Here is a 20,245-nt window from a genome sequence, read left to right on the forward strand (position 1 = left end):
TGAACTAGCTCCCTAGAGAGAAGAGGCTTGGGGCAAAGATAGCAGCTCAGGGCTATGCAGCCAATGTGTACAGGATGAACTGCAGCTCTCCAGGCTTGCTCTCAGCCATTGCACAATCAGTGCCTCCTCTACAGCTGTGAACATGGCATGGAATCTGGCCTTTCCAAAACCACCAATTTTTACTGGGATCAGAAGCAGGTCTGCATCATTTGGTGTACAAATCTAATAGTTCATAAAAACAAAAAGAAAATCAATTGAATTGAAACACCGCTGCCAGCCTTCTTATCAGAGTTCTGCTTCTCTCTGATTTCATAACCGCCCTGATTCACCCACACTTGTTTTCCACCTGCTGACAAGCACATTGGCTTAGGCTGAGGGTTGGCAAAGTAATGTTGTGCTATATGCCTTCCTGTAACAGACCCATGTCAGATCCAGAAAGCAGCATACAGTTTGGATCTCAGGATTCGGCAGCATCTGCATGGGCCAGAGGGCCAGGGTGACCCAACTGGATGTAGATGGGGTATATGTTTGGCAAGGAAACCACTATGGCATATGGATGCAGCTCTGAATAGCTGTCAGAGTCCCAATCGTTAAAATTAGCATGGATTTACATGTACTTAATGATCCCTTGGGGTTCTTGGCTCTGAAACTCTAAATAAATTATCAAAAGAAGAAGTTAAAAGTACAAAGCAAGAGTATCACTGGACCAAAGGGCAAACTGCTGAATTAAGCAAAGCCATCCCTTCCACTGAACCACCACAGCCCCACACCAAAGCACACAGCTCAACCAGCAGAGAGGTGTCTGGATTTCTGCCCTTATTCATCCCTTTGATCAGACAGATGCCCTTCAGCACTGTACAACTAACACAGCTCTACTGGGCAGTCCTGCTGAGAGGAAAGGGGAGGAAAAAAAAGTAATTTCTGGACATGATAGTTTTGAAAACTCAGCTCACAACCTATGAACTTATTTCAGAAGGTTGAAGCCACTATTTGTGTGTATGTGGTGTATGTGTGTGTATGTGTGCATGTTTACCAGTCCTGAGGCTTGAACTCAGGGTGGGCACTGTCCCTGAGCTTTTTTGCTCAAGACTAATGCTCTACCACTTAGGTCACAGCTTTACTTCTGGCTTTTTGGGTAGTTAACTGGAGATAAGAATCTCATGGACTTTTCTTCCTGGTCCGGCTTCAAACTCAGATCAAACCTCAGATTTCACCCTCCTGAGAAGCTAGGATCATAGGCCTGAACCACTATTTTTTAATGAAATATAAATTAAAATGTTAGGAAAATCTAAGTATACGCTTAGATTTTTATTTATTTTATTTTCTTAAGACCAAAGATATTGACTCACCAACCACTTTTTTCTTTCTTTCTTTCTCTCTCTCTCTCTTTCTTTCTTTCTTTCTTTTTTATTGCCAGGACTGAAGTAAGAACTCAGGGCTTTGCACTTGCTAGAGTAATAAACTACCACTAAACACATCTGCAGTCCTGATTTCTGCTGGTTAATTTTAGGAAAGGTCTTTATTCCCAACCAGGCATGCACATTAATTGTGATCCACATACTTTAGGCTTTTTATAGTTGCTGGGATTAAAGGCACACACCACTGTGTGCAGCTTTCCTTCATGGAAAGACTTCTGCCCAGGCTGGCCTGGAACCGCAATCCTTTTGATCTCATCCTCCCAAGGAGTTAGGATTACAAGGATAAGATATCTGTGCTTGGCTGATTTTATTTTACATGTATATGTAAATACATAGTTATATAAATGTGTATATAGGTATGCATATATTTTGAGATGAGATGAAAAATATATTTCTTAGTATTTGTTGTAATCAAAATATTTGAAAGTCTCTAACTTACCAGAGCCTAAAATGAAAAGTGAATTTGAAATAACCTATTACATACATGGGTATAAATTAAAAAATAATATATTAAATATTTAGGTCTACATGTAAACAAAGATGTATCTGTGTAGAAGTGTGCATAGAAAGTCTGGAATAACGATATATATGTTATGTTTAGATGATACAATGACTATTAGCAAATTAAGATGTTTCTGTGGTTTGATGTGTTAGAAAAGGTTTGATTTGTCTTTATTCCCATTTGCCTAGTGAGAAACACTAAAGTATAAGAGAACCAGCAAGCACCTTGCAATAAGATAGACCCACATTCAAGATGGTTTAAATACCGCTAAACCTGCATCTCAGGCAATCACCTACTGCTGATCTACATATTCCTGTTCTACACATAGGAGTTGAAAGCATCCAATTCTGTGCTGAGACAGCAAGTTCCTGGCATGATACATGGCCTCATTTTCAGATCCCTCTCTGCCTTGACCCTGTGGAGACAAGGAGAGCCTTGCTTTACCCACAGTGTAGGGACCCACCTGCAGTTGCCAGAAGCCACAATGCTGAGGTTATCTAGCATCCTGCAGGAGTCTTTAAATGACGCTCTTTCATACAAGCTGTTCTCCTATCTGTCTGGAAGAGCTGTCTCCCACAGTAAAATCATTGCTCAGTCAAATCAATTAAATCACTTGAATAAAAATATCACATGTAAATTAGTTAACAAATAGAGTTAAATGATTTGGGCACGGTTAAGTTTCTGTTAGTGTAAATGTTAGCTTAGGCCTGGTTGGAACAAGCTTCTAAGGACAGACATTACAAACTAATAATGCCTTGGTGCTCTTTTAATCTATTAGGTTGTGTTCATCAAGTTCCCTTCCCTTTCCCAATGAGGAAATAGGGACATAGGACACAGAAGTCATAGGAGCTTGGAGCACACCCCAGTGCTGCGGACCCATTCTCCCAACTCCTTGTCACAAGGTCTCCTCTTCAAAAGAATTCAGTCATTACCACAAAAGCAAAAATTGCAAAAAAGTCCTGGCTTGATTTAGGTGTGGAAATGTGGGGAGAGACAAGAGCTAAAGTTAGAGGTTCGCAGTATATATTTGTAAGAGATCGCTTGTGAGTCATCACAGTGAACTTTATACTTGACACAAAAGACATGGAGGAAACTGACAATCGAGAAAAGGAAAACTTAATTTGTCATAAGCATATGTTTCAAAGCTCAGCTTTCAAATTAATCAGGGAGATGCAAATTAAAATGAATTAAAATGCTATATTTCAACTAGGAAATTGGAAAACATTAAAAATTATAATATTCAATGCTATCAAAGTAAGAAGCAATGTGCCAGAACTTTTCAAATGCTCATAAACTTTGATCCTGAATTTCCCTCTATCAAAGCAGAGATTCATGTGTAAGGTTATTTATTATAGCATTTTATAATGCTAGTGAAATATTACAGTAAATTCGACACAACACAACTTCTTATATTATGATAATGCTAAACAGTAAATAACATTTCAAAGGCCAGGTGCAATGGCTCATGCCTGTAATCAAAACTACTTCTGAGGCTGAGATTGGGAAGATTGAAGTTCAAGGCCAGCTCAGGAAAAATTAATTACTGAGACCCATCTCAACAAAAAAGCTAGCTATATATGGTGGATCACAGTTATAATCTCAGCTATTCACAAGCAGAAGGATCATAGTCCAACTAGTCTGAGCAAAAAATGTGAGCCCCTATCTGAAATGCAACAAAAGTAAAACTGGTGGTGTGTACCAAGCAGTAGAGCACCTGCCTAGCAAGCACAAAGCCCTGAGTTCAAAACCCATGAAAGAAAAGAGAAAATCACTAGTGACATGAAGACATGTTTCTAATATGTTAAGGTTGTGTGTACTCAATGTTGCTTAGTCCATGTGCCTATTCCATTTATTTATACCTATAAATAGGTTTAAATTTAAAAATATCTTTAACATTTAAAAATAACCTATTATATATATGGGTATAAATTAAAAATAATATTTTAAATATTTAGGTCTACGTGTATACAAATATGTGTCTGTGTAGATGTGTGCATAAAAAGTCTGGAATAACATTATGTTTAGATGATACAATACCTATTAGCAAATTAAGATGTTTTTATGGTTTGATGTGTTAGTTATGAACACATTATTTTAATATCTGGCAAAAATAGTACTTAAAAGTCAACTCTAATGTGTCGCCATATAATTTCCTATTAGAATTCCCTCTTAGGATTGGTTTGATTTCAGATTTTGCTGTTGGTAGGTATTTTGTTGAGGGGCTTTTCTGTCACAATCAGGCTGTATTAAATATCCTGAGAACACGTCATTAAAATTTGATGTCACTGTCACTTGTTGTATGCATTATTGTTTGACAAACCCATAGTCTGAGACACATATTTCAGGCAATGTGATGAATTAAATATCTAGAGAATTCTTTCTCAATATATTATTCTCAAAAATGTTGGATATTATAGTTTTTAAGTATTTTTTTAAAAAACCCATTTTTTTGTAGTAAGGAAGCAGGCATTTCTTAGAATACAGAACCCCAAAACAAGCACAAACATTAGAATTGCTTTGACTGTGGAGTATTTTCCATTCCCCAGTGGTCTATAGACTAGGTGTTTAGAGGCTCCAGCCATGCAACCTTCTGGGGTTGAGGAGAAGAGTTCAGATATCTCTTCTTACAAGTTGGAAATCCTGTAGGGCTGACATTCTTAGTGTGGATGGGGGTGGGGGTAGGATTCTGCCTAACATAGCAAGATGGTGGGATGTTCATGTTTTGGTTTTGGTTTTCGGGGCAAGAGAGAGAGAGAGAGAGAGAGAGAGAGAGAGAGAGAGAGAGAGAGAGAGAGAGAATCTGTTATCGATCTATCATCTATCTATCTATCTATCTATCTATCTATCTATCTATCTATCTATCTATCTATCTATCTATCTGTCAAACAGTTATATTTGAAGGGGGGGTCTTCTTTAAGGATTTCTAAACATAGGCTCATTTGCTGCAGATTTAGAACCTGAATTCATGCCACAAAGATAGGAAACAAGTCAAACATTTAAGTTAGAATGAGGAATGATCAGGCTCCCAGACCTTCCACAGGAGAGCGGTCCTAAGTGTCTGCTCTCCCACAGGTGAAGTTTCAATAGTTCAAATAAATCGTTAAATATAAAGAATATCATTTTCACCCACTAAAACTATCCCCCCAAAACAAAAATGAACCACATCTCTATGCAAATAAACATTAGGAACATTTACTAATAAACAGATTAAGGAGTTTATGAAAATATACATCAGGAGGAGAGAAATAAAACAGAAATAAAGGTCTGAAATACAAAACGAAACAAGGAAGGAAAAGCTGGTAAAAAATGTAGCTAAATTGGCGCTGGTGGATCATGCCTGTAATCCTAACTCAGGAGGCTGAGATCTGAGGATCATGGTTCAAAGCCAGCACGGCAGGAAAGTCCATTAGACTCTTACGCTGTGGCTCGAGTGGTAGAGCACTAGCCTTGAGCTGAAGAGCCGAGGGACAGTGCCCAGGCCCAGATTTCAAGCCCCATGACCCCCCCCTCCATACACACACACATCTAGTTAAATCTAAAACCACAGATGGTATGACAGTGTCTAATGTATGTGCTTAAAATATGAAGGTGTGGCACTGAGAATAGAGAGTTTAGTGGTAGAGCATGCCTTGCATGTACCAGGCCCTGGGCTTGATTCCCAGCAAGACAAAATAAATAAATTACCAAGTAAATAAATTAAATATTATGGCAGAATGGAATTGTTACATGATGCTTATGAGAAAACTTGAATCTTGAAATTAAAATTGATAATAGGGAGGAAGTGGCTGGCTTAAAATACTGTAAGATTCTCAGGTTGCTTAACTAAAGTGTAATGACATTATTTAATCTTGTATTATACCTTGAGATAAATTTACATGCTAAAATTTCTAAGTAAAGCTACAGAAAACAAACAAGAGTTACCAAGCATAGTGGCATATGCCTGTAATCCTGTACTCAGGAGGCCAAGGGTAGGTAGAGGCCCACGTTTGCTAGGAAGACTGTCCTAAAAATTCAAAGTGAACAACAACAAAACAGAACAAGAGCAAAAATACAGGACATAAATTCCAAACTATTCCATGGCAGCACGCACACACACACACACACACACACACACACACACACACACACACACACACACACACACACACACACACACACACACACACACACACACACACACACACACACACACACACACACACACACCATGCACAAATTAAATCTAAAAAGGCAAGAAAAAAAATTATGGAAAGAACAAAAGCAGGCCTGGTGTTGATGGTTCATCTCTGTAATCCTAGCTACTCAGCAGGCTGAGATCTGAGGATTGTGTCTGTTTATTTGTTTTTTTCTTTTTCAGCATATTTTTGTAATTGTGAAAATACCATACAGAGGGGTTACAATTACATGGGCAAGATAATGAGTACATTTCTTATCAAGCATTGCAGCCTCCTCGGGAAACAAATGAGGATGTGCTTGAAGCCAGCCTGGACAGGCAAATCCATAAGACACCTCCAATTTTCTACCAAAAAAACAAAAAAACAAAAAATTGAGGGTCAGTGCCTATGTCCCTAGTTCAAGCTTCTCAAGACCTGGGCAGAAACAAACAAATAAAAAAACAAAACAAAAAGATGAAAACATCAGACAAAATAGAAAGTATACAGCAACTTGATAGAAAAGAACCCAAGTAACAGCAATCATAGTCAATGTAAACAAACAAACCTTCCAGTTAAAAGAGATGGCTGCCTATTGAACTAAACAAAATCCAATGATATTCTGCTTACTAGGGGCTCCTGTTTGGCAAATGAAAGTGGAAAATAAAAGAATAGAAAATTTAAACCTATCAAATCCACACTGTAGATGTACTTGCCTTCCCAGGAAGCCAGAGAGGAGCTTAACAATCCATGCTTTGTTCAATTAAAATACAAATGTAATCATGGGGCTCACTAAATGGAGGTTGGGTGGGGAGGAGAGGAGAGGAATAGAGGAGGGAGGGAAGGAGGAAGAGGCAGAGTGGTAACTGATTATATTGCCAGCTGGGCTTACAAAGTTGACCTCTTCTTGCCAGGGGATACCAGAGTAGCAGGGTGAATGGCCAAATATGATTTGAGCTGAAAGTATTGAAATCGACTGGGCTCTCTAAATACCTTACTCACCTTCTGAATCACACATCATAACTGATGAATTATTAAGGAAAATGAAATAAGGCTACCTAGTCAGGTAAGGTTGTTAATGTCTAAATTTCCTTTCTTTGGATGAGGATGGAAAATTAGTGTCTACATCAAGAAACACAAACTTTCAGGGTGCTAGTGGTTTATGCCTATAATCCTAGCTACTCAAGTGACTGAGATCTCAGGATACTGGTTCAAAGCCAGTCCATGAAACTAGAAATAGAGCTGTGGCTCAAGTGGCAGGGCATCTGCTTTGAGTGAAAAACCTAAGGGACAACACCTAACCAAAGGACTGGCATGCATAGGCACGCACATGTGTGCATGAGCGCATGCACGCACATGTGCACACACACAGACACAGACACACACACACCTCACAAACTTTTTACTTATAATAAGGATGACTTCATCTTCCTTGAAGTTTGTACATCAATTTTATAAATTTATTTATTCATCTTGGAAGGGGTTAAATTTTATAATGGGCTCTGAATCGTAAGCAAACTTGAAGCTCTCCATGAATATTTATAAAATCACTTATGATTTACCACCTCATAAGAAATATTTATGTTTACATTATTTTAGTTCTGATCTCCCCAAGATCATGAAAAAACCAATTTGAATTGCAAACCTCTCTTGACAACTTTTCAGGCTCTCAGTAGTAAATAATTGGTACACCTAAATCACTAAGGAGTCTGACTCTCCAACGATCCAGCTTTAAGCACCTTTATTTAGATTGGCCCCTTTATTAGAACCAGGTTGACTTGCTGTCAGATTATAGTGCCAAGTCTAAGTTAAATACCATGGACAGCTGCTTTCTAGGCCAGCGACCGCCTAGCACCATAGCAGACACAGAGATCCAAGCTGCAGGCCAGGCAAGCAGTAAAATGGGCTGAATATGCTTTGCATATTGCTGCATTCAAACTTCTTCCTACCCTAAAACCTACAAAAAGGTATTAAGATGAGAGCCCCAATTGTTATATATAAAAATACTTTAAGGGCAAAAATTTCTGCTTAGTATTGCTATTTCTAAATCCCCAACAAAATCCTTTCTTATTCCAAGCAAAGTCCTACAAAATAAAATTTCTGGACAAAAAAAAAAGAAAGGCATTTAGTGGCTTCAATGGAGTTTATGGTAATATGTAAACTGTGTATATTCACTCTGGGTTTATGAATATTGGAATACGACAAATATTAAATACCTCTTCTCAATGTTCCTCTGGAGTAAATGCAACCTCCAAGGAGTGCTTTATAATTCTCTAATCTCACATAATTTACTCAGTCTCACACTGCATGTAAGAATGAAACAGAAAAGGAGAGAATTAACCTTTCACAAACAAGTCACATTTGCCAAGGATTATGCCAAATGACTAACTTTCATGTTTTTATTTAGTAGTTTTCCTCAACCTTATAAAACAGGTATCATCATTCTCTTTTTTTTCCATTTAGGAAATTGATGCTTAAAGAGTTTAAATGACTTTTCTGAGGCCAATGGGCTTAGCACACAGGTGGGCCTTTCCTTTCTTCTAAGTCAAAGCCCCAAATGTCTCTACCAGTCATGATGACACTATACCACTTTCTAAACAGGGGAAATTGAAAACATTGAAAAGAAATAGAACAATGCCCAAGACCAGAGTTCAAGCCCCACGACTGACCAAAAACAACAACAACAACAGAAAGTGAAAAGAAATAGAAATATAAATGAAAAACTAATTCAAAATAAAAATAAATTTAAAAAAACAGAAAAAGAAAACAAAAAGTCACACAGGGGGTACTAACACTACTTTAACTATATTCGTTTAAAAAATGAGCCAGGTGCTAGTAGCTCATTTAGCTTATAATCCTAGCTATTCAGGAGGCTGAGACCTGAGGATTATGGTTCAAAGCCAGCCTGCATAATAAAATCTATGAGATTCATCTCCAATTAAGCATCAAAAAGAAAAAAGCCAAAAGTGGAGTTGTGGCTCAAGTAGTAGAACATCAGCCTTGAGCACAAAAGCCGAGGGAGTCAAGCCCCAGGATTGGTACAAACCAAAACAAGAACAAAAATGTCAGCTCACATTTTCCCATGACTCAGCTGATTCAGGACATATATCATCAATAATGACACCAAATTAAGATGTTCAACTTGTCCATGAAGCAGGACATTAGAGAGATATTTCACAGTACCAGAACTCAGCAGTGGTGATGATTCTGTCCATGAACCTACTGATGTGCTACATAAGAATATCTAAAATGTGGTTCCTCTGCCTTTTTAAATTCCCATGCCCTACAAAGAAGACAATAAAAACAGGCTTTGTATGAAAACATGCTTAGGATTTTGCTTCTTATTCTTCTCCTTTCAGAGTCCATCGAGGGCCGTTTTGGCTTTCGGTTCTTTTTCCCTCAGGATCTGGTGATAGCAGATGACAGATATTTCTGACACAGATTTGTTACCCAGGAAATACCAATTCCTCCAAATTGGGGTCAGAGGCAAAACTGAAAAGCCCATTCCTATTGGGACACCTATTGGGACAGAGCTTGGCTAGCAAACCTCTGTAAAGTTCTGAAGTCAGAACTACAGTAAAAGCAGTAATGACTGGAAAAAAAATTCCAGCTATGATTCAAAATTGGAATTGGCAGTTGGCATATCCTGAAGAAAATCTTATTATTATTCACCACTCCCCCAAAAATGTACCACTGTGGAAGATCCAATAAACCAAAGCTTTGTTTAAAAAAAATAACCAGGGGCTGGGAAGGTGGCTCAGTGATAGAGCGCTTACCTTGCATGCCTGAGGCCCTGGGTTTGATTCCTCAGCACCACATAAGCAAAAAGAAAAAAGCCAGAAGTGGTGCTGTGGCTCAAGTGGTAGAGCTCTAACCTTGAGCTGAAGAGCTGAGGGACAGTGCCCAGGCCCAGAGTTCAGGCCCCACAACCGGATCAAATAAATAAATAAATAACCACAGGAAAATAAAACTTTCTTCCCACTCCATTTGTTACCAAATGCCAAAAGAAGCAATAATGATGTAGTAGAATCAATTAAAATTACTTGGTGTTAAGAAGAAAATAACGCAATGAATATTTGGAGGAAAATTCAAAACAGGGAAATAGTTATGAATATGCTTTTTCTAAAAATTAGGTATATTCACCCAGTGGAATTCTATGCTTCCATGAGAAAGAATGACATTCCCCATTCATAAAGACATGGAAAGACTGGAAAAAATCATAGTAAGTGAAGTAAGCCAGAACCAGAGAAACCTAGGCTCCATGGTTTTCCTCATTTGTAATAAATAGTATATGTCCAGGATAGTCCTAGCAGAGGATCACAAAAGCTCAATAGCTATGTACATATCACCGTATAAAATGATGCTAATAGAAATGAACTACAAAATATGGAAACAAGAGGGTTTTTGTTTGTTTGTTTTAATGTACTGGGTGAAGTTATTCCTTTTTTTCATTTTCCTTTGGTTTATACCCTGTTGTCATTGTTTTTGATTTTGTTACCCTGTGTCATGTATATATGTTTATCTGATTTGGGGAAGGGAATGGGAATAACAAAATGGTGAGACAAAGGACAAAAGGTGAAACAATTCAACAGCTATACTCACAAGGCACTATGTTGGAGATGAACTTTACAGCTTGAGGGGAGGGGAACCAGGGTGAGAGAGAAAGTGGGAGAAAACAAGGGAGGGGGTAACACTGACAAGAAATGCACTCATTACTTATGTAACTGTAATCCCTCTGTACTTCACCTTTACAATAAAATTAAATTTAAAAAACAAAATTAGGTATATTCAGAATTTTCAAGTTTAAAAGATATAGTATTAATCATAGGACAGCATTATGAACACAAACAACTAACAATTGTTAAGAAATGTCAGCCTGAATTGCTGACTTGTAAATGATCAGAAGAATGACTTGACAGTCACCTAATTAAGTAAAAACCCTGCGAGGATCACTTCAACAAATGATTCACAACTGACTAAAAATAGTCTGCAACCTGTGTTTAAAAAGTTATTTCCCCAATTCATGAAAACATCTGCCCACCCTATGCCCACAAAATCAGAACACAAAAGTCCTCCTGCAGTCTTATGTACAATATTGGGATGCTCTGTAAGTTCCTTTCATAAGAATGCTGTCAAAGTAATCTTTAACAAAGTGGGTGTCTAAGTTTAATGAAATTCCACTGAATGAGCAATAAAACAACAAAGCACTGACTTTTTTTTTTTTACTGCTGATAAGCTTAGGCTACTTATAACATACCAAATCAGTACCTGACTTATAGATAATTATCCAGGATTTGAATCAGAGAAAACACAGAAACTATAGCAAACCACCCAAATAGGCTGGAGGAGAAGGCCAAAAGCCAAGGAAGCATTTTTTTTTTTTTAGTTATTAAGGTAGAACAAGGAACAAGGACAGAGCTCCAGTGACAGCTCTGTATAATGAATGCCCCCAGCTCTCAGTGGTCATATCCAAATACATGCTGCTAAGTATTTTGATAAATGACTTTTTAAAACTATAATTTCTTATAAATAACTAACATTGAGAGATGTTAGGAACCGTATAGTACAAAATGCATTTCTTTTGCACATAACAAATAAGAACTACTACTGCTATATTATGCCTTTTATTGTATAAATTTAGCTAAATTAATATTTTTTCCTTTTGAAGGACAAAATTTCTTACCTCCTATTCAAACATCCATTTTTGTATATATAGGAAAATATTCCTAGAGGCTATCATGAAAAGAAATCTGTGTATGCATTTAGGTTTTCTGTTTGAAATTACATCCAAAAATGACATTCTACTGTTAGGATAGGAATCAGAACTGCATTATGACACCACATAAAATTTTACTGATGCTGCATATCCATTACTTTTTATTTTACATTTTTGCAGATCAATTTCTTCTAAGCTCTTTACCAATCTGCTTTGCAAGTAAACAGTAGAATAGTCACTGCTGTCATTAAAACACTCAAATTCTACTGTGTAAATACATTGGACCATGTTCAAATGGGTCATTGCAATGCACAGACAGGTGGAAAGGCTAGCTAGTGGCTCTTCTCACAGTAAATACTGGCCAGTTCCTGAACACGTGATATGAAATATGATTTTGTAGAACAAGAAAAATAACCATGTAGCTGGAAGTGTGGCTTAGTGGTAGAGTGGTAGAGTGCTTGCCTAGGAATGTGTAAGTTCCTGGATTCACATCCTTAACGCCACATAATAAAATAAAATATAAAAAGAAATGAAAAAAAAACCTGATGGCCTCTCTTAATGATCATAGTTGCTAGATTGTAGGCTACTGAGATCAGAACATACAACTCTGATAAAAACAAACTTTCTTCCCTTAAACATTGTTAAAGAGATGTAGCTTATTAATCATCACAGGACCATTTGAAAAGCAAAACCCAGTTGTTAGGAATATACAAACCTTCCCATACAAGTTCAATTGTTCCTAATATCATTAAGCCTATTTCCTGAAAATAAAAGATAAGTAAGTGGGGAGTCTGCTCTGGGATGCTTACATAACCACTATTTACAAATGTTTTCACTTTGAAGAAAGCAGCTGAGGAATGTAGTAGACACATCTATAAGAATGTCTCATGTTTTTGGTGTTTTTGACTGACATGTTAATCTTGCTATCAAAAAAAAATCACAGAATCCAATCTGCTACCCACTAGATTCCAGAACCACTATCATATTTACAAAAACTTCAGATACCCAAAATCATAACAGTTCAGAACTATGATCAAGAAAAGCATCAAATAAAAAGATCACCACTACCAACCTTTACTGGGGCCTCTGATGAAGTCACCTTGACGACTTTATTGCGATTTAGCATTTGCTTCACTCCTTTCTCTACTTGGACATTGAACTTCATGAAAATCACGTAGCCAATATAAGCTGATAAGAGAAGTAAGCTTTCCCACCACATGATCACATTATCCAGGAAAAATATGATCAGCATGATCAAATCAACAATGTAGAAGGACACATCCCTGAAGAGTGGCCACCATGTTAGGTTTAAAATTTCTCTAGAAAACAGAGCACACATGCCAATAACAAAGAGGATATTGAACACTGCCGAGCCTACAATGGTGCCTATGCCAACATTGCTGTGAGCAATGAACACCCCAATGAGAGATGTGAAAAGTTCTGGGGCTGATCCCCCTGCAGCCATAAAGGTGGCTCCAGCTACATCATCAGAGATGCCCAGTTTTTCAATGATGACGGTCAAAGAGGGAACAAAGAACTCATCACACACGATGGCTAAGGCTATGAACATGTAGATCATTCCAATGACATGGAGAATGATGGCCCCTTTTCTTCGTTCCTCAAGGGAAAAGATATCTCTTGGGTAGTCTCCTTGGGCCTGCTCTGTATTATTATCATCAGATCTGTCTTCCAGAGAAAGAGGTGGCTGGGGAGTGTCATCCCGAATCTCATCATTGAAATCTAAGAGAGTTCTTTGATGGTGACTGTGTGCTACTCTAGGGCCACTTACAATACTGGCCTCTTCTGGGTTCCGTGTGTCTGTCTCAGAAAAGGCACTGATTGTAAATGGGACAGTGCTCATGGCTACCAGGCCTATGATGAGGCCTACAATGCGAATGAACTTCAGTTTTTTTCTGACATTAGAATGTCTCCTGCAGCTAGGTGGTGATTCATCCAAACACCATTTCTCCAAGAGGCTTATGGTAGTGCTTTGGTGCAGCTCCATCCTGCCTTGTTCTGGTGGATATATGGTCTTCACACTCAGACTCAGCCAGATGGTTCTATCATACTTCTCTTCACGTTATAGTTAACAGTAGTAGGAGTAGTAGTTAATGGTAGGTCACTTCCAGTGGTTCCTAGGCTTCCCAGGAAGTTCTCGTCACTTATGCTTCAATCAAAATAAAAACAAAGATAAGTAAATCATTAGGTTATATCCCTTTAATTGAAAAAAAAAAAAACCAAACCTTTAGCAGGTATGATAAAGGCCTGTCCTGTATGTGATCATGTGATCAGGACTAAGTTTATTAACTGCTCTATACCTCACTAAGGATTGATTGGTTGATTGATTGACTCTGTGTGTGTGTGTGTGTGTGTGTGTGTGTGTGTGTGTGTGTGTGTGTGTGTGTGTGTGTGTGTGTGTGTATGTTATGCTAGAGATCAAACCTATGACCTTAGTGGTAGAGTACTTGCCTAGCACGCATGAAGACCTGGGTTCAATTCCTCAGTACCACATAAATAAAAGAATAATTAAAAAATTTTTAAAAATCTGTAACTTCACACATGCTGGGCAATTGCTTTGCCACAGCTATACCCCAATACCATAGTCTTATCATAACTTAAAACATAGGTGTCCGCAGAGGAAGAAATGGCACAAGGTACACCTTTATAATCATATATAGGGAAACCAAATAAACATTCTGGTAACTAACCTCATTATGTGTGGAAATGTGTGTAAGTATAAAAATTTATGGAGGAAAATGAGTTTATCCACTTTAAATTATAACATATTCCAGTGCAAAAAGGATCCCACTTTGCTCACAACTGTCTAGGTTCTTGACAACTGACAACTCTTCATTGTATTTTCTTCTAGTCCAATTATATAATTCTCAGTGTAGGTACACTTACTGACTTAATCTGTCATTGGGAGAGGGTTGTGTCTAAGAGGAGGTAATGCTGTTTTCTTGCACACAAAATGTCTAAGGACCTTATTTTCTTTTATGACAAGTATCTTCCATATCAGATGCATAAAAGCAGCCTCTAAAAAATTTAAGTTTACTGAAAATGCTCTGGTGACAGAAACAAGCTGTTTCCTTAAAGCATCCTCATACTGTTTTCTTCAAAAGCTAAAAAAAAAAGAGTCATATTTAAAGTAGCCCAATCAAATCCCAAATGCAGCAAAACAAGAAGGCTATTTCAAGACCAAATGCGTATTTCATAAACAACAGTCAAGTTGCAACACTACTTCTTTCCACAAAACCTGTCATAAAAGAGCCCCAATACCAATCCTTTAGTAGATTAGAAATCCAAAGCAGGGTTCCATGGAAGAGGTATGTTAAAATATCTAAACAGGATAGATAATAACGAGATTACTTTTTTTAAAAAAAAGTATTCTCCAAAAACCCTCTTTTCACCTGTTTCAGTGATTTCCTTTTCAGAGACATTCACTGAAATCACCTCAGGTGTAAAATGAACTAATTAAGCACACGCCACTAAAATACTGAGATAAGCTGGTGCTCAGGTTTCCAGAACAGAGCAAGACTACAAGTCAGTGCAGGCTGAGTTCCTGCTGCTGCTGCTGCTGCTGCTGTTATTGCTGCTGCTGCTGCTGTTTGCTGCTTGCTGAGATAACCCTGACCCATCAAATTCCTGCTTGGCTGCAGATGTCAGATGCTTAGCACCAAAGATTAAACCACTCACAGCGCTTCCGGACCGTCACAATGCCGGGCCTGGGTTACAGGCGGGGACAGACTCAGCACCCAGGGCTCCCTACCAGCTCGGTTCGCCCCGCAAAGGCACCCACCACCGCTCGACTCCCCCATCAACCCTTCCACAAGTGAGACCCCAGCCGCGCCCCAACTTTGCCTCGCGTAGTCCCAAACTTTCCCTAGCGGGTTAATAGGAAAATAAAACGTAAAGGCAGGTGGCCCCATCGGAGAGACTGGAAGCTGAGCGAGATACACTTGGGGTGGCGCCGGGTCCGCATCCCCCTGGCTCGCTGGTGGGGAACGTCCCTCTGCTCCCCGACCCTCCCCTCAATCAGGTCTTTCCCGGGTGCCCCCAGCCCGGAGTCAGAAAGCACGGATGGCAAAGGTTGGGGCTCGGGATGGGCGAAGGGGAGCGGAGAGAGTTGGCGAAGTCCAAGCGGGGCCTGGGGCGCCCAGCTCCACGGCGGAGCCACCTGTGAGCCTGCGGCGCGGCAGCGGGGCGCCCCGGTCGGGGTGGGATCCGGGGACCACCGCCGCCGGGGCTGGCGTCTGGCTAGGCGCAGTCGCTTGGACTTACCCGGATTCGTGGAACCAGCCGGGGAACTGCAGCGTGGGTCCGCCGCCTCCTCTGGCCTCCGCCTCCCCGGCTACGAGGCCCCGTGGCTCTGGCTGAGGCTGAGCCGCGCTCCCGCAACCGGCACTGGGCTGGAGAGGAGACTGAGCGGCTGCAGCTCCGCTCGGCGGCGCCGAGAGCTACGGGGGCCCGGGTGGCCCCTCCCTATCGGCTGTGCCCTGGAACGAGCCGGGCCGCAGCGCGCGCGCTCCGCAACCTCTCCAGTCCTCGGTGCTCCACGCCTCCTGGGCGCAGCGGCGACGCCCGCAGCCCAGCCTCTTAGGAGATTTCTCTGCAGTGGGGACGAGGGGGTCAGGATTTGCAGGCAGAGAAGGAGAGATCGTACAGGTCTGTGGATGCGCCCGATTCCCAGAGCTTGAAAGTGCTTTCAACTTTGGGGTCGCCTATCTGGACATCGCCTCTTCATTTATCTGTAATAGACCATTCCAGCCAGGGCTCGAAGGAGGCTGTGTAATGAGTAATGGTGAGGAGGGCCGTCGTTGAGAAGCCACAGGCCTAAAGGGCAGGCTCTTCCTGTCCAGGGCTTCTGGAATCTTTGGGTGTACACGGTTGAGACACTGAAGCGTCTTTCGGCTTGCAGACTGACATTGCATTACGCGATGAAGCTGAGACCCAAGACATCGTGTCATGTTGGTCCCTCACAGTGTTCTGATTTTGCCTCAGGACTCCCAATCCAGTGCTCCTTCCAGCCTTACCTGGAAGGCAAGAGCCCTTTGGTGGCCAGCTATTGAGTTAAGCTTGTTGAGGATTAGAGGAAAGAATCTGGGCCGAAGAGTTGCTGATGGAGACGTATTTATCAGCCTTTTGAAGAGGTCTCTATCTCATGAGGTTTCTAGGGTTATCTGTGCATTATCCGTTCTCCTTATCTTCATCCTCTGTTCTCCATCCTTATCGAAGTTTCTTCATGCTCTCCTTAGGATGGTGTAATTTGGTTATGACTCTCAAAACCTACCGTCTATAATTATGCTATAGCTCTGTCCTTAAACCTTTGCTTACTAGGTAACTCCAGCTTAGTCAAGGTAAATCTTGGGAACTTAAAATTAACCCTGTATCTCCCAACAAAGCTAGGCATTCGAGATAATTTGCCCTACTAAGGATGTAACAATTCTAGTTGGAAGTCATTGGCTGAACTTTACATTTTATCTTGGAAAATTTCAAACATATACATATACATATATATATACATATACATATACATATACATATGTGAGAAAATACTATAGTGAGCCTCTGTGGTCCATCATGATCTTCTAAAACTTTGCACATAGCCATTTTATACCTACCCTTTCTATGATGTGTGAGCTTTACTCAGACATCACATCATTGTATTCATAAATGTCTATGGGACACAAGGAAAGTACCAACCACTACTAGCGTTGTGTCTAAAGACTCAGGAAATGATCCACATAGGCTTCCATTGATCATGATATGACAGTTTAAACACCAAAAAAAACCCCATTGCATTGTAATTGTTTCAAACAAATCAATATTGTTAAGCTTATAGCTCAACACATGTGTAACTATTGATGGTGGAGAGGGAACCACCTCATTATTTTGGAGACTTTTAGAAAAAGAACTACCCTATGACCCAGCAACCCCACTCCTAGGCATTTATCCAATAGAACACAAGCAAAGTTACACTAAAGCTACCAGCACAACCATGTTTGTTGCATCACTATTCACTATAGCCAAGATATGAAATCAGCCAGATACTCCTCAATGGACAAATGGATCAAGAAAATGTCGTGTGTGTGTGTGTGTGTGTGTGTGTGTGTGTGTATGTGTGTGTATGTGTGTGTGTGTATACACACACAATGGAATTTTACTCATGTATTACAAAATCAATGAGTAAAATACTCATGTATTTTGGCATTTTATAAGAAAATAGAAAGACTTGGAAAAATTATATTAAGTGAAGTAAGCCAGCTCCAGGGAAACAAAGGTTACATGGTTTCCCTCTTTTACAGTAGAAAGAATGTACCTACAAGTCTATAAGTAAATAGGTTGCATGGTATGCAAGTGTTTACAAATGAACTAACTAAAGTACAATAGAGTCTATGGATAGCTCAAATAGTATAATCTTTTAGGAAAACTAGACCAAAGCCCAACAAAATAAGCACCAGGAAATTAGTACATGCAAAGGGTGTTGGGACAAGGGGAGAGTGGTAGACAAATGAAGTCAGGGAGATGAGATGTACAAGACACTATGTTGAAAATGAACTCTACAACTTTGTGGGGGGAGGGAGGAGCTGGGGAAGTGGGGAGGGAAGAGAGGGTAAGGGAAAATCAAATGAGGGAGTAACGCTGCTCAATAGGAAATGTTACTCATGTAACTATAATCCCTTTGTACAGTATCTTTACAATAAAATATGTATTAAAAAGAATTCTTTGTATATGCCACAAAATTAAGAAAAGTAAGGGAAGGGGTGGGACAAAGGGAGGTGAGAATGTTGAAGTGGGTGATACTGATGAAGATGCATTGTATTCATAAGCTGCACCTCTATTGTACAGCTACTTAAAGATAATAATTTTTTGGCAGTCCTGGGGCTTGAGCTCTGGGCCTTGGTGCTATTCCTGGGCTTTTGTGCTCAGGGCAAGTGCTCTACAACTTCGAGCCACAGCACTGCTTCTGGTTTTCTGGTGGTAGTTGGAGATAGTCTCAATGGACTTTCTGCCTGGACTGGCTATGAATCCTCAAGTCACAGCCTCCTGAGTTGCTAGTATTAAAAAAAATGAACTACCTGTGCCCAGCTATATATTTTTTTTAAGAATAGAGTTGGAGAGAGCCCTTTGTCCCCATCTTATATGAGGGCAGTGTACCCACGTTTCTGCATTAGAAATTATAAAAAATTCTTTCAGAAGTAAATGTTTTGGGATTATAGCAATGATTAACAATTTTTTCAATAGTTTTTTTTAGTTGAGAGTCTATAAGAAGAAACAAAAAAGATCTATTAAATTATCATGAAAAGAAGGAAAACAGAGGTGGGAAGACAGACAGAAAGGGTTTAAGAGAGAGGAGAAAGAGAGAGAGAGAGAGAGAGAGAGACAGACAGACAGACAGACAGACAGACAGACAGACAGACAGAATGAGATCTAAGCCAGGAAGTTGTGGGCAATCTGGGGACAAGATGAAGAGTTCAGATTTCACTTTGTCAGTTTAACCACCTCGTTCTTCATTCTGCTGTGTATATCACTTTTCCATTTTCCTTTTATTACAATCTTTAACTTCTTTGTTATCAAAATCTATAGGCACTCAGGTCATGTGAAAAGGATTCAGATTCATGAAAACAGTACTTTCTAGCCTTGACTATAAGCTAAACACAAGAAAGGGACTGGGGATAATTTCCAGAGTCCTCACAGCCCTGACTTTTCTCTTAAGTGTGCCCTGAGATAAAAAACCAGTCCATACATTTTTAGCAGCTAGCATCATGCTTAGCATTTATTTAGTGTGTTTATTTGGGATGAATTAAAGATGCAAGGAAGGGCATGTAGGTTTTGATGAAGTAATAGAAGGCTCTGAAATTATAGTGGGTTTTAAGATGAAAGATTTTTCCTTATTCTTATTGTGACTTTTGTGTGCCATTCTCACTCTTGATCCTAAGTGCCAGTCACTGCTGAGAACATTGACAGCTGCCTTTGTAGAAAAGATGTCAACTTTTGTTGCATTGCAGCTCTTGTGCCTGAATGTAAACTTTTAGATTGCAAGATACTCAGCTTTCATTGACTGAGATCACATGGCAGTCTCTGTGTTCAAGGGAGCAAGGGAGCAATTGCACTATGTGTTTGAGAGAAGAATGGAGTCTGGTACCAGGACCAGTTGGAAATCTAAATAAAGGGGACTAGTATCTATCTAGTATCTATCACAATGATTATGACTATTCCCCTCTTAAAGAAACTGACACTCAAAAAACTACGTTCTTTATGGTATTCCTGATTGAATGACTACCTAATTAAGAGTTAGGTGCATTATTTTTTCTGTTGAGATTACATACTGAGGTGGTTCTTAAAGATGTCTCCTGTTTCAGACTGGCCCCACAAACTAGGATAATTGTTGATTTCCCTATTTTGCTTATTTAAAAATCATAGGTATAAATATCAAAATAAAACTCAGGTGTTCCAT

At 39.6% G+C, this 20,245-nt stretch overlaps 1 protein-coding gene across 6 annotated transcripts in view; it reads right to left on the reverse strand.

The window, feature by feature from the left end:
- The window catches only part of Slc24a2 (solute carrier family 24 member 2), a 246,706-nt gene extending 230,433 nt beyond the window's left edge, over positions 1-16,273 (reverse strand). For 4 of the 6 annotated variants that reach the window (XM_070007933.1, XM_070007950.1, XM_070007941.1 and 1 more), the window contains exons 1-2: positions 16,069-16,273; positions 12,860-13,954 (exon numbers count right to left, since the gene is read on the reverse strand). In XM_070007933.1, the coding sequence (XP_069864034.1) occupies positions 12,860-13,792 (933 nt within the window). In that variant the 5' untranslated portion in view covers positions 13,793-13,954; positions 16,069-16,273. Of the gene's footprint in view, positions 1-12,859; positions 13,955-15,197; positions 15,282-15,483; positions 15,502-16,068 lie in introns of those variants that run through there. The other 2 variants (XM_070007925.1, XM_070007916.1) reach the window with 2 other exon arrangements.
- Between the last annotated feature and the right edge of the window lie 3,972 nt (positions 16,274-20,245).

This window comes from Dipodomys merriami, unplaced genomic scaffold (genome assembly GCF_024711535.1).
Source record: "Dipodomys merriami isolate MVZ:Mamm:240054 unplaced genomic scaffold, mDipMer1.0.p SCAF_11, whole genome shotgun sequence".
Classification (NCBI taxonomy): domain Eukaryota; kingdom Metazoa; phylum Chordata; class Mammalia; order Rodentia; family Heteromyidae; genus Dipodomys; species Dipodomys merriami.